Genomic DNA, 15,403 nt, shown 5'->3' with positions numbered 1-15,403 from the left:
AACATTCCTGATGAAATGACCCTTGGCCCTGGGAGAGAGAGAGTCAGGGAGGGGAGAAGAGGTGGGGAAGGGAAAAGAGGTGGGGAGGATAGAGGTACTGAAATTTGGTATATGAATTGGATGCAGATGTAATGTATTTACAAATTTGGTCACGGCTGTCTAATTTATAATAAGGTCCTAAGAAAGCAGGGAAGGAGAAATCAAAAGTTGTGCCTTGGTAAGTTAGGGGTAATTTTGAAATTTTGATGGTTCTCCTCCTCCCTCTCCCCTTCTTCCTCCTTTTCTTCTTCTTTTTTTTTTTTTTTAAGAGATGGAGTCTCACTCTGTTGCCCAGGCTGGAGTGCAGTGGCATGATCTCGGCTCACTGCAACCTCTGCCTCCCAGGTTCTAGCAGTTCTCCTGCCTCAACCTCCTGAGTAGCTGGAATTACAGGTGCATACCGCCACGCCCAGCTAATTTTTTGTATTTTAGTAGAGACGGGGTTTCCCTGTGTTGCCCAGGCTGGTCTCGAACTCCTGGGCTCAGGCAATCCACCTGTCTCGGCCTCCCAAAGTGTTAGGATTACAGGCATGAGCCGCCACACCCAGCCACTTCTTTTTTTTGAGACTGAGCCTTGTGTTGCCCAGGCTGGAGTGCAGTGGCACGATCTCAGCTCACTGCAGCCTCTGCCTCCCGGGTTCCAGCGATTCTCCTGCCTCAACCTTCTGGGTAGCTGGGATTACAGGCACACATCACCACATCCGGCTAATTTTTGTATTTTTAGTAAGACGGGGCTTCACAGTGTTGGCCAGGCTAGTCTCGAACTACTGACCTCAGGTGATCCGCCCGCCTTGGCCTCCCAAAGTGCTGGGATTATAGGTGTGAGCCACTGGGTGCAGACCCTTTTCTTATTCTGTATGGAGTAGTTTATGTGATTGGTAACATACTGTTCACATTACATTGTTACATGAAAAGAATATTTTGAGATAAAAAGAGTTGAAGAGTTTACCTTTTTCTGACTTTACAGGTTTTGTCTTTGTTTACTCATGAATTCTTTTTTTTTTTTGAGACAGAGTCTTGCTCTGTCTCCTAGGCTGGAGTGCAGTGACGTGATCTTGGCTCATTGCATCCTCTGCCTACTGGCTTCAGGCAATTCTCATGCCTCAGCCTCCCCAGGTAGCTGGGATTACAGGCGTGTGCCACCATGCCCAGCTAATTTTTGTATTTTTAGTAGAGATGGTGATTCACCATTTTGGCCAGGTTGGTCTCGAACTCCTGGCCTCAAGTGATCTGCCTGCCTCGGCCTCCCAAAGTGCTGGGATTACAGGCATGAGCCACCATGCCTGGCAATCTCATGGATTCTTTGCTGCCTTTTTTGCCATAAGTCATCAATTCATGGTCATTTCATGCACTTGCTTTCTAGATGTTCTTGCTTTTGATCTCTTCCCATTTTAGTCTATTGAGAGACTAATTTTTAAACACTTTCCTTTATTATAGCATTAATGTACAGGCAAACATGTAAGGCAAAGGTTTAAAAATTTGATCCTATTCAGTTTTCCCAAATATGTTTTACTGCTGCTTCACCTGCACCTTACTCCAGCCTGGAACATTTTATTTGTTAGGGAGTTGAAACTGAGATTCACTGAATTCTCGTTGGGAGAATAAGAGTACATTTGGAAGGGTGAAGTTTAGAGCAATATCCTAAAAGGAAGGATATTGAGGTACTAGAAAAAGGAAGAGGTAAAATAGTGAGGATCCACTTTTGAGATGGATGTATGGTCATTTCAGTAAACTATCTGTGCTTATTTGTAAGCTTGCGTTTAGCATTTTTTATCATTTAAATAACTTGGTAATAGATAAATTATGTGTCTTAATTATAAATTCCTGTGTTCTGGATCAGTTCGTTTTTCACTTCTTCCTCTTCCATCATCATTAACAGTTTGGTATGTAAATCACTAATCTTGCCTATGAGGTACTCTAATACCTGTTGATAGATGTTGGAAGAGCTATGCTAGTGAGTGGTGTTTTGTTTTGCCTCAGATTTTTGCTCCAATAATTTATCTGAGTGGAACTTAGAAGCTTTTTCTAAAAGTTCAACTCAAACCAACAGCTTGTGATTTTTTCATGTAAACGTAAAGGTATTGTCTATTAATGACTAACTGATGCAGTTTTCTTCTGTATATGTGAATGTACACAAGAAATATTCTTAGGCCGGGCATGGTGGCTCACAGCTGTAATCGCAGCACTTTGGGAGGCCAAGGCAGGTGGATCACCTGAGGTCAGGAATTCGAGACCAGCCTGGCCAACATGGTGAAACCCCGTCTCTACTAAAAATACAAAAATTAGCTGGGCATGGTGGCACAAACCTGTAATCCCAGCTATTTGGGAGGCTGAGGCAGGAGAATCGCTTGAACCCAGAAGAAGGAGGTTGCATTGTGCCAAGATGGAGCAGTTACACTCCAGCCTGGGTGACAAGAGCAAAACTGCATCTCAAAAATGGAAAAAAGAAATATTCTTAGTCCAGTTTTCCAGAACTAGGAGGGTTATAATAGGTCTGTATTTGTAGTCTTCTGTACTATTAAGAGGGACTGAGAGTGGCCAGTTTACTTGCCTTTCAAGTTTAAAGCAAAAGTAACAACTATTTTTTTCACTCTTTTATTCAGGGGATGGAGAAGTTTATGTTTGGGATGTGAACTCAAGGAAGTGCCTTAACAGATTTGTTGATGAAGGCAGTTTATATGGATTAAGCATTGCCACATCTAGGAATGGACAGTATGTTGCTTGTGGGTAAGAGAGATTCTTGTAACCTTAATCGCATTGTGCTAATGAGAATATGTTAAGGAATTGAATATATTAGATGGTGCGTGAGTAGTTCTCTTTATAAACTATTCAGTAATTAGGAAATTGGTCAACCCAGCTGAGCTTTTTTCATTTTATCGTCTTTGTGCAGTGTTGAATAATAATATTACAGTAGTTCCCCCCTTATCTGCAGTTTCACTGTTTGTGGTTTTAGTTACCTGTGGTTAATCACAATCTGAAATCTACGTAAGATATTTTGAGAGCAAGAGACCACATTCATGTAAATTTTATTAGGATATATATTGTTATAATTGTTCTGTTTTATTGTTAGTTATGTCAGTCTGTTATTATGCCTAATTTATAAATTAAACTTTTTTTACAGAGATGTGTGTTTAGGAGAAAACGCAGTACACATAGGGTTCAGTAATCCAGTTTGAGGCATCCACTGGGGTCTTGGAACATATGCCCTGCAGATAAGGAGGGATTACTATAACTGCAGTTGAACGCCTTTTTAGCAAAGAAAATGCTGGCGCTACCTTATGTCATTGTAGTTTTTCCTATTTAAAATGCCTGTTTGGTCACATCAAGTTTTCCTGTAATATTTTCAGCTTCTTGTCATTGATGAGGAGATAAGTCTAACTTTGGGTTTAAATCTTTAAGATACCTAAAGCATTTTTCCTTTATCCAACTGAGGGTATAAATAAAAAACATGTTTCTAGGAAATACCATTTGATAGTATTGTAGAAACTTTAAAAATATTATCTAGACCACATTGTGCTATTACTGAAAAAATTGGTTATTACACTGGGGGAAAGATGGATGTGTTCTCCTACTTGATTCTGAAGATGCAGGGTGGGAGGATGAGGCATTGGATACTTTGCAGTAATTCTAAGCTACTTTACTAAACCACTAATTAGCACCCATAATTCTATAACTTCAAGAAGTAGGCTTTTATGATTTTCTTAGACCAAACACAATTGAGCCATGAAATGATTTCAGTCAAATCCTCCCTGGAATGGGAAGTCAAGGGGTCTTGCTGTCCAGAAACTTAGCATGCTCTCTACTCTTTGTTCACTCTCTCCTTCCAGGTTAAAACTGGGGAAACTACTTGTATATATATCCCTACCACCATTTGCAAATTGGAGTTTGGGAGGAAAGGCAAGTAGAACTAGGCTGTGGAGCTTGGAGACCAGGCCATCTGCCTTAGACAGTAAGACAGTAACAGATCCCTTGGAGGGGGAGTGCCCTGATGAAGACCCCTTCCTTTCCTACCCATGCCTGTGCCAAGCCTGTAGCGAGGGACATCTCAGCACAAGCCAAGCGTCTGCCAGGGTAGTGTGTGCTGTGGCAGCAGTTCATGAGTAGCAGATCGTTTGGGAATCAAGCTCCTTTAAAATGAAGACTGCTGTTTAAACTATAGTTTTAAGAAGACCTGCGTTTGCCTCTATGTGGGGCAAGAAAAACTGCACAAAAATGGTCTTCACTCAAATTTGTGAAGCCAGTCTCCCTTGCCCTCTGTTTTTTGTATCACTTTTTATTAGTCACCTTTGAAGGGCCTATATAGGAAAGAATCTAATACTAGTAGCTTAAACTCATTTAATTTTAATTGCCCTTCAGTGTAATTGATTTCTGATGTGCTTTTCTAAAGACCATTTAAGGCTTTAGAATCTTAAAGTTATTCTTAAAGAATCTTAAGCAAATCTTTAAGCTTTTAGAAGAGGAAGAAAGGGACAGGGAGATGAGCCTTGAGGTCACTGCAGCAATAGGCAGGCATCAGGTAATGAGTCACCAGGACAGTAGGAGTGGCAATAGGGGAATAGGCAAAGGATGTTTGTAATGTATTTGATAAATGCTTAGATGATGAGAAGTGGGAGAGAAGTATTCACGTTCTCAGGCTCCAGGCCTGTGCAACCAGAGGAGTGGAATTGTCATTGAAAGGAGGCGGAAGGAAGGGAGGAGGGGTGATGGTGTTAAAAGAGATAATTAATGCATGTGGCCACCCCCACAAACCGTTAGGAATGCAGTGCATAATTAGGACTAAAGGCACTGATTTGGATGTGGTGGGTGATTAGGTGGTCTGTGGGAGTAAATGAGATGAGTGAGACACTAGAAGTGGGTTAGAAATAGAATCCTGAGGACAAGAATCAGTGGAGAAAGAGGTGACTGTGAAGGAAACAGGATGCAAGAAGAGTCAGTAAAGTTTAACCTTCAAGAAGTCAACAGAAGGGGGAGAATTTGAATTCTGTTTTCAACCTGTTTGGTTGGAGGTTCTATAGGACATCTGTGGCTATAGTGGTGATAGCTGGACTCTTTGTAACATATGATTCCTGTAAATACCAGTTTGTGGGGTTAAATCTATATTCACTTAGGTTGTGAAAGCCCTTTTACTTGTTTTTTAATCTACTTTAATCCCTTTTCTCTTTGTAGTTCCAATTGTGGAGTGGTAAATATATACAATCAAGATTCTTGTCTCCAAGAAACAAACCCAAAGCCAATAAAAGCTATAATGAACTTGGTTACAGGTGTTACTTCTCTGACCTTCAATCCTACTACAGAAATCTTGGCAATTGCTTCAGAAAAAATGAAAGAAGCAGTCAGATTGGTAAATATTTCATTACTCCTTTATCGTTGTTAATTGTTAAATTTAAGTTGAAAACATGCAAGAGTAACAGGAAAGGAGAGTGTTGAATTATTTTTAAAACAGTGGCTTCTTTTAATGTAGAAATTACTAGTATTGTAGCTTTTGGATGTGGTTGTTGGAAGGATGCACAGTAACCACCACATTTGATTATGTCAGTTCTTTCAGGAAAGCTTTGCTGTCCATTCTCACCATTCCTAAAGTGGTCCTCGTTTTCAGAGGTTTCTTATAGTGTTAATGTTAAGGACTATAATTAAGGCAAACCCTTCCTTCACAGTTTTCTTTCCTCATCTACCTTTTTAAGGCCTGTTGTCTTAATGGAACGGAGGCAGTTCTTGGGTTTTGAAAGTAAGTTGAACTTGAAAATTAAATTGTGTAAAAGTATTGTAATTTAAATAGCTAGATAGTACCTGTGAATATAACCTTTGTGTCAGGAATCTGCAGGACCGCCTCCAGGTTTGGTGGCTAACTATAGACAACTTCCAGGACTCTGCATATGTTCGTTGAACTCATGGCTAAAATGTATTGCAGTGAAAAGGATACAAAGCAAAATCAGCAAAGGGAAAGGGTACATGGAGTAAAGTCCAGAGGAGACCGTCTAAGAGTCCTCTTCTAGTGGAGTCACACAGGACAGTTTAATTCCTCCAGTAATGAGTTGTAACAACATGTGTTAAGTGTTTTCTACCTGGGAAGCTCATTAGAGACTCATTGCGGAAGATTTTTATTGGGAGTTCATATAGGTACCACCTCTGCCTATCTTGTACCGTTCTGCTTAGCATGTACCAAAATTCTAGAGTCCCAGAAGAAAAGCCGGGTGTTTAGCGTAAACCACATTGTTTGTACAAACAGTTTAGGCACAGTGAGCTACCCATATCATTCAGGGAAAGTTTCATGCCAGGACGAGGAACTGTGTGCTCGTCAAGTTCTCCAACACCATGCGATGGCTACCCTTGTAAACAGACCTTTCTCTTTTTTTTTTTCCCCCGAGACGGAATCTCGCTCTGTTGCCCAGGCTGGAGTGCAGTGGCGTGATCTCAGCTTACTGCAACCTCCGCCTCCTGGGTTCAGGTGATTCTTCTGCCTCAGCTTCCTGAGTAGCTGGGATTATAGGCGTGTGCCACCACGCCCAGCTAATTTTTGTATTTTTTTTTTTTTAGTAGAGACGGGGTTTCACCATGTTGGTCAGGCTGGTCTCAAACTCCCAACCTCATGGTCTGCCCGCCTCGGGCTCCCAAAGTGCTGGGATTATAGGCATGAGCCACCGGGCCTGGCCCAGAACTTTCTAAGGATAGCAGCCTCGGGCCTATGGAAACTCTTTTCTGCCCAACCTTAGAACTCAGCTTCAGTGTCATCCCATCTCTGTGAAGTTTCCTACTCTTCAGGCAGAACCGATTTCCTCATTCACTTAATTTTTTGCTCAAGGCACCAGGTATACAGAAGGCATAGAACTTTGAATAGCAGAATTGCATTTGCTGCTATGTGTATACTACCAGATTGTACACACTTTACAAAGTGTGTTATTTTTGTTGTGCTCACTTGGCAAAAAGCCTTGCATCTGCCTTCAGCTTTGTCAGTTTCTAATATAAACTATATATATTAGAATATATAGTTTACAAGATTTACAAAGAGTTCTACAAAAAGTTTGAGCCAAATAACAGTTCTTCAGAGATTAACTTAACCAAAGTAAACAGTTAATAAAGGGCAGAATTGTGATTTGGGTGCCACATTTTTTTCTAGCAGTTCATTGGTTTTCTGGCTGAATTCCACAGAGCGCTAGATTCTGCACAGGGCTTTATATGGCATGTAGGGCAAGGAGGAGGCTAAGCGCCTACTTGTATCATGTAGAGCAGTATCATTGTTGTCTCTGGTATATATTGGGATTCTGCGTATGATTTCCTTAAGAAATGTTTTGTTGCGCTGGGCGTGGTGGCTCAGACATGTAATCCCAGCACTGTGGGAGGCCAAGGCAGGTGGATCACTTGAGGTCAGGAATCCAAGATCAGCCTGGCCAACATGGTGAAACCCCATCTCTACTAAAATTACAAAAATTAGCTGGGCTTTGTGGTGGGCACCTGTAATCCCAGCTACTCAGGAGGCTGAGGCAGGAGAATCGCTTGAGCCTGGAAGGTGGAGGTTGCAGTGAGCCGAGATCGTGCCTCTGCACTCCAGCCTGGGTGTCAGAGTTAGACTCTGTCTCAAAAACAACAACAACAAAATGGTTTGCTGGAAAAAGAGTGAAAAATACAGCATAGCATTTTATTGCCTCTCTGTTGAATGAATCATTTGATAAATGAGAAGGTTCTAATTCAAGTCAGCTTTAAAATCCCTGCTCCCTAATGGGAGTGGTGTACTAGTAATATTAACCTTTTATCACTTTAATGGTAGTAAATTGTTTTAGAAAACCATGGGATCTATCTGTTGTTGACATAATATATTCTGCAAGGCATATAATAGTTAGTTCTGCATAGTTTGCTTCAGTGATCATGACAGCATTTATGTATTTTTTTATTGTGGCAAAAGCACACAAGGAATTCATTAGTAAAAGCCAAATCAGAGTTTTTAAATGGTAGTCAACCATGATATCTAATGGAAAGAAGCCAGGCATAGCAGCTCCATAATGCCTTGGTAAAACATTGTTAGTATCGTTAAATGCAATCAATCCCTTATAATGATTCAGACAGTTTTGTCATCCTATTACAAATCACTGTGAATTTCAGCTGTTGGAATAGCAGGAGACTGAGAAGTCAAATTCCTGTTACATCGACAATTTTGGATGTAGTAGAACGTCATGGAACTTTCTACCCATTAAATCAAGGATGAGTGAGCTTTTACTTGTTGAATTTTGATATCTGGATACTTAACTGTTGTGATAGAAATGGTATTAGAAAGCTGACTGCGGTGGCTCACGCCTGTAATCCCAGCACTTTTTGAGGCTGAGGCGGATGGATCACCTGAGGCCAGGAGTTAAAGAAGTCGGATCTTTATAAGCATTTTTCCTAATTAATAGTTCAATTGTAGCTTTTAAAACAGGGACTATAAATAGACGTCAGAGCACAGCGTAGTTTTAATCAGGTGAGATCTTTGGCCTGAGGGAAGATTCACCAATGCAGTGAGAGGTTACACTGGGGAAGTGTAGATACTTGCTGGTAGAGACTATTGATGTCTTAGGAGGACATTGTAAACAATCCACCTCCTTTCCCCCATATTCCAAGTCAGTAGCAGAAATAAAATTTAAAAATAGGCCAAGTGCGGTGGCCCACACCTTAATCCCAGCACTTTGAGAGGCCAAGGTGAGAGGATCACTTGAGGCCAGGAGTTTGAGACTAGCCTGGCCAACAAGAGGAAACCCCATTTCTACTAAAAATAAAAAAATTAGCTGGGTGTGGTGGCCCACACCTGTAATCCCAGCTACTCCGGAGGCTGAGACAGAAGAATTGCTTGCCCCCAAGAGGCAGAGGTTGCAGTGAGCTGAGATCACGCCATTGCACTCCAGCCTGGGCAACAGTGAGTGAGACCTGATCTCAAAAAAAAAAAAAAAAAAAAAAAAAAAAATTCAGATAGAAAGGTTGGTTCTAGTGTATTTTGATGAGGAAGAGTCAGAAAACTAGCTCCCCAAACTTCAAAGTCATTCCAGGAAAGTTGGTGAGTGAATGCCTGAGGCATGGTTTTGTAGTATCAGGTGAAGAGGGTGGGAACAAAAGGCAGAGGTAGGACAGCTTTGTCCTTAGCCCTTGCAGCAAATGTTTTTTTCCTGGTCATCTGCTTTCCTGATGCTTTGGATCATCTATTCATAGTTGGGGCATGCTTGGAGGATACAAACTTACAATAACACAAGCGAAACACAGTTAAACCAAGGTACTTATCACAGATTTGTATAATATCTGCCTTCCCAAATTAAATGTAAATAAATTTTTGCAATATCCATGTTGTGGCTTCTCTCTATAAAACAGGAGTCTGCTTTTTTACTAAGTGCTTGAAAAAATATATATACTTAATATAAAAAAGTAATTTCTTGAGGAACCTGTATAGAGAGTGGTATTTAAGAACTTTAGAAGTGAAGACCAAATTGGGGTACTGCCAACTTAGCTTTAATGGGTCAAGACCACTTCTCATTAGCACCATTGCCTTCACATTGATGCTGTACTGTGCAGGCAGAACCTGCCTTCCAGCAAAGTGGAAAATAATTGAATGTGGCTTGGAGATTCACTGTAAACAGTATTTTCTTGACAAAATGGTCGGTGAGTATGTATCAGAATTTGGCCTAGTGTGTGACTGACTGAAAGCAGTTTAATAGGTGTATGTATCAATGGGTTTTACCCAGTACTTGTCTGTGAAAATCACTTTGATTGATGGTATAAAGTGTGACCCGAAAGTGTGGAGGATGACTAACTGCCCAGGTAAATAGCTGAATGGTAAGGGTTATGTGTATTTGAACATCAAGGTGCTATATCTTTTCGGAGAGCTAAGAGAACATCTGAAAGTGAGCGTTGTTACAATTGTGGCCTAAAGGTAACTGCTTCCACACCTGGGTTTTATTCATCCACAAATTGGGTGAGGACCTGTCTCTTGAACTTAGGAAGTAGATTCTGGAGAAAGAGATGTGTGTGTTCCTCCTCATACTTAGGTCTGGCTTTGAGGTGAGCTTTTGGCTCTCTCTAAATCAGGACAGTTTCACTTGGAGTTAGATTTTCATGATTCAGCTCTCTTTGAGGAGAAATTGTAAAAGGCAAAGAGTATATACAATAGTTGAAAATTAAAAGTACAAAATGGCAATTTTATGGTAGTAGAATATATGTGGTATGACTTTGCCTAGGTTTCAGTTATGTAAAATCAGACTTTATAATGTTTCATTTTTTTCACCACTTAACTAACCAGATGAATCTTCATGTTTAAAATCTCTTTTCCCTGTGATCAGATTTTAGTATTCTTTACTGTGGCCATTAAGCTAGAGTGGGTGCTGTTTGCTTTAGTGTATTCATTAATCTATTCATTGAACAAACATTTGCATCTCTCAGGCATCATGCTAGATGCTGTGTTGATGCTTTTTTCTCTTTCCTCCTTTTCTTCTCAGTTAATAACACATTAAAGATAAAATTTCATAATGTGTACACATGGGCACAGAGGATAGAATAATAGGCATTGGAGACTTGGAAGGGTGACAGCATGGAAGGGGGATAGGGGACGAGAAATTATGTAATAGGTACAGTGTACATCAAGCTTGTCCAACCCACGGCCCAGGACGCTTTGAGTGTGGCCCAACACTAATTTGTAAACTTTCTTAAAACATGAGTTTTTTTTTTTTTTTTTTTAGCTCATCACCTGTTGTTAGTGTTAGTGTATTTTGTGTGTGGCCCAAGACAATTCTTCTTGCGTTTTGGCCCAGGGAGGCCAAAAGATTGGACACCCCTGTCCACCATTGGAATGATGGTGACACTTAAGAGCCCAGACTTCACCACTGTGCAAGAAATTCATGTAGCAAAACTGCAGTCATGTCTCTTAACTATAAAAATAAAGTAATAAAAAAAATGAAAGATCAAACTTGATTTTGGAATACTTTGCTGCAGTAATAGACTGTACTTTCTTGTGTGCTACAATCAGAATGAGCTTTATGTTTCAGCAGAAAGATAGAACGAAGATTGCAATTTAAGAAACATAAGCTCCCAGTTGTTACAGTTTAAAGCTTTTTATTATCTCCTGCAGGTTCATCTTCCTTCCTGTACAGTATTTTCAAACTTCCCAGTGGTTAAAAAGAAGAATATTTCTCATGTTCATACCATGGATTTTTCTCCAAGAAGTGGATACTTTGCCTTGGGGAATGAAAAGGGCAAGGCCCTGATGTATAGGTAGGTATTATTTATGTTTAAAAGTCAGAGATACCTATAAACTACGTGTGACAGTATGAAGAGTTACTATATATTCCTAATTCTACAATTAGTAAATTATAGCCTTTTTATCTTTACTCTCATCTTCATTATCTTTGGGTATTTTTCTACCATAAAATGTCACTAGCAGAAAAGTTCACCAGGGGAATATATATATTTTTTGGAAAGCACTATTTTGAGAATGTCAAATTGAGGAAAAGTAGCCACTTTAATAATATTTCCACTTTCTTGGTGCCTTATGTTTAGATTAACTTTTGCTGATTTAATAATTCAGTTTATTCCACTAGATTTAATTGATTTCTTTTTAAAAGGTGTTTCTTTCCCTGTAGCTGTAAGCTGTAAATAAGGGTGTTAAGCACAAAGATAACCAAAACTTACATGCACTGTCCAGGTTCTTTTCTGTACCCGACATACTTGGCTATAAAACAGGAACAAACAAAACCTAATTACATCATTGCCAGAAGATATAGGTGACAAGGTGGATCTTCAGGGCAAACTAAAGAGTTTTCAGTAGAAAACTTGTGATGTAAATCACAGCCCTCTTTCCTTGCTCCTTGTGTTGCTAGTGAATGCTACATAGAACCCTGTGTTTATGTTTGTATGCTTTAGGAAACTCCTGCTTTCAAAATGAACTAAAATCAGGAGTGAAGAAAAGGAGGAATGTAAATTGGTTTTGAGGAAATAGTTGTGAAAGAAGAATATACCAGACAATAATGTAGTTTAAAGTTCTACTTACTTTGAAAGGAAAATGGGCTATACCAGGATAATTTCATCAGTCTCATTTCAGATCAGATTTGGAGTGGTTCTATTTCAGTGTTGTATTTTATAAAAGGATGCAGATTCTTATTGCACTTCTCTTCCAAATCCTTTGGTATTTTTATAACTGAAATTTTCTTTTCTCTAAGACCCAAAGGCCATTAGATTTTTCACCAGGGGATTGCTCTGTAGAATGAGACTGTTTCTAGCTATACCAGTGACTGGAATGGACTGATGACATTTTTATTGATTATTTCTGATCAGGTATTTCATAGACCCCCATGTGAAACTTTGGAGTAAGCTTACTCATGTTATCTAAAATCTGAGGCATTCGAATCCTCCAGAATGTCAGATTGACGAGTCTGAACCTAACTGCCTGGTGTGAATGATTGTAATTACATATTTTTCCCGCTAAAATCTTCCTAAATGCCATTGTGTGATCTAATTGAAAATACTGTGGGTAATTACAAAGTTTAGATGATTTATTTTTCACTTTTCCAGGTTGCACCATTACTCAGACTTCTAAAGAGACTATTTGAAGTAAGAAAACCCTTTTCTTACAAATTCTGCCGGTTTTAAGGTTACATCCATTGCTGTCAATTGGTGGAAGCAGCACATTAGCTGAGCTTTGTTTCTTTACCCCTAGGTTACTGCATCTTTATTTAGAGGGGTGGGATGGAAGTAGATCAGGAACCGTCTAGCTGAAGTTGAACCTTCCTTGGAAATTTCTTATCCCAAATCACAATAATCTGGCTCGGTTCTTCTGAGGTCTGATCTCTAATGTTGCATTCAATAATTTTCATCAAAATTGTAATTACTGAGCATGTTTAATCCACAAAAGACTTAATAACACAGAGAGATGGGTCTTCAAATATAGCTATAGCTTGTATGAGCTTAAATCCTCTTATATATATGTTTCTTGAGAAATTAGCAACTTGCCCTGTTTCACAGAGCTAGATAATGGGGCTGGCCATTAGTTCTACTGCCCAATATTTAAAACCGTAGAACATCCTTCCCTTCTCATAGCGTCCTTTCGGGTCTGAGATGCAGTGGTTCTGAGATTGAGCTTTGCAATTGGCCTCTTCATCTCAGTTGACTGTTTGGTCTCCTCAGAGATTAATGAATGTTGAGAGACTTTGAGAATGCAGATATATATATTTAATTAGGACAAAGGATTTTTGAAGTTACAGGCATTTTGGGCAAAGCTTTAGCCAGGAGGGGAAAGCAGTTTGGCTATCCTGTCTCTAAAGATTACATTGCCAGTACGTGTTTGTTGATGACCAGCAGCTATAAATCAGGTATGTAATTTCTTTTGTTCTTTCCTCAGGTCCAGTTGAGTCACAAGATAAGCCTGTCTTGATATATCGTCTCAGAAACTTTCCCGAATGTGTGATAATATATGGAAAATGATTTATAGAGCCAGTGTGCTTAAGAGCCGGTAATGTCTTAATAAACATGTGGCAGCTTTTGTTTGAAAATAAGTGTATCTGGTTCTTCCCACTACCCCCAACACACACACACACAAACTTGGATGCATTTAAGACTAAACATGAGAAATTGGAAACACCTGTCTGTAGCCAAAAATAAAATATAAGCAGATTTTCTCATACTTCACAGCTAACCCTGATGCCTAGTTTCCCCCTTCCTGAAAAGATCTCTCTTTGCTTTAGGGCATCAGCTAACAGGTAGTCTCTTGAGCTGTGGAGGTCAGTCGGCTTGATATAGAGCAGTGAAATCTCACGTAGTGAAGTTTGAACTTCCAAGTCTTCTGGGAAAGGTGATTTTGGAAATGAAAAGGCTTTTCTGGGCTTATTACTTCAAATCATTGTCATTGTTATTTGAAGAGGGGGCATAGTAAACCTGGTAGTCTTGTCCTACAGATTATCAGCCACTGCCCTTCCTGGAGATAAGTGTTCATTATGCCAACTTAAATGTTTAATTTGTATTTCAAGGTTGACAGCTGGCTCCATAGTTATCTTATAATATAACCTTGCTTGAGACCAGTCCTTACATTTCTTAGGAAGAACTGACACTATGTTGTGCATTTAAGAAGCATTAAACGGGTTGGGCGGGTGTTATGAGAAGTATCAAGTTAGGTCTAATAGCTTTCAGCCCCACCCTCTACTAAAACATGGAAGAGAGAAGTCAGGGCGGAGGAGGGAGTTTTTTCAGCAACAGAAAGTAGCTCTGCCCAGTGAAGTAATAGGTCCCTTTGTGTCTTCAAGGCTCTCCTGGGTCAGCTGGAGAGGACGTAGGATGTAGAGCAGTCCAATAGGTGTGGGTTGTATTAACTTATCCCAGCATCTTTCTAAAAGAACATTTCATCTTGAGATGGACTATTGCAATCTAATTGTGGAGACACTTCCCCTATTTCCTTTCTCAGCAACTTTTTCCATAGTAAATAGTATTCATGCTAAAACCTCAAATTCCTGAAACCAGTGGGCTTGTTAGTGCTATTTCTCTCTCCCATTGCTAGAGGGCAGCATTGGATCACATGAAGGCAAGGCTTTTGGAGCTTTTTGCTGTCACCTTGTCCTTAGCTTCAGCTAAATCATTTCAGAAATGGACACCAAGCCTTACATGTGCTTATTTTGCGTGTGGTTTTCAGTTCCCAGAAGTGTGACAATTATAGGAACTTATTCTGCAGAAAATGATGGAAGCAGAGTCTAAATTTTAACTGTTCTTTTTTAAACTCTCTAGATCATTTTTATACACTACTAGGAGCAGAATAAAGAATCCAGTTCTAATCTCCAAGGTAGACAGATGTGCTATTTGTTCTGCAGACAGAGATGCTACTAATCCTGTGTCTTGTATTTTAACGTTTAATTTTCCCCCCCTCAGTGGAAGTTAGAGATTTGAGTCAGGCTTTCATTGCGTCTCCTTGTAACCAGAGAAAAGTTAATTCTTCAAGGAAATGAGATCCATAGCCATGAACTTCTTTACAGATGCTCTTTTGGCAGTTGCTGTGACAGCATGAAAGTGGCTCGTGTCCCTGTTTTTGGGGGAAACCATCTTGAGCTGTGAGGTGATATTTTGCCATCCAGAGCCACACAGGATGTACTTGGGTATACTTTGAGTAATAAATCGACAAGTTGAAATCTTTGATGTATCCCATTCATCTCTCCCCTCGTCCTCACTAATATTTAGTGAACCGAATAATGATTAGTCTTACGAAGACGTTTCCTCTGTTTAAACAAAGTACGGGTGAAAAGTTATTTGCCTTACAGATGGACGTTAAGTGTGTGTGGGTATGTGTGTGTTTCTGGTGAGGATATGTAACCTGTTCTAAGCCGACCAGCTGAAGGGTTTGTAGGCATATCTGCACCTCCAGTTTGAGGATGGGATGGAG

At 39.8% G+C, this 15,403-nt stretch overlaps 1 protein-coding gene across 1 annotated transcript in view; it reads left to right on the top strand.

The window, feature by feature from the left end:
- Window positions 1-13,532, top strand: part of UTP18 (UTP18 small subunit (SSU) processome component homolog (yeast)) — a 46,453-nt gene extending 32,921 nt beyond the window's left edge. Inside the window, exons 9-13 of the mRNA XM_011999224.1 lie at window positions 2,643-2,766; window positions 5,206-5,380; window positions 11,117-11,259; window positions 12,556-12,594; window positions 13,382-13,532. Of these exons, the coding sequence (XP_011854614.1) occupies window positions 2,643-2,766; window positions 5,206-5,380; window positions 11,117-11,259; window positions 12,556-12,580 (467 nt within the window). The 3' untranslated portion in view covers window positions 12,581-12,594; window positions 13,382-13,532. The remainder of the gene's footprint in view (window positions 1-2,642; window positions 2,767-5,205; window positions 5,381-11,116; window positions 11,260-12,555; window positions 12,595-13,381) is intronic.
- Window positions 13,533-15,403: the final 1,871 nt, after the last annotated feature.

The sequence above is a fragment of the Mandrillus leucophaeus genome, unplaced genomic scaffold, assembly GCF_000951045.1.
Source record: "Mandrillus leucophaeus isolate KB7577 unplaced genomic scaffold, Mleu.le_1.0 Scaffold59, whole genome shotgun sequence".
NCBI classification, from domain to species: domain Eukaryota; kingdom Metazoa; phylum Chordata; class Mammalia; order Primates; family Cercopithecidae; genus Mandrillus; species Mandrillus leucophaeus.
Note: the sequence above shows the minus strand (reverse complement) of the source record. Positions and strands in the feature narration are given on the sequence as shown.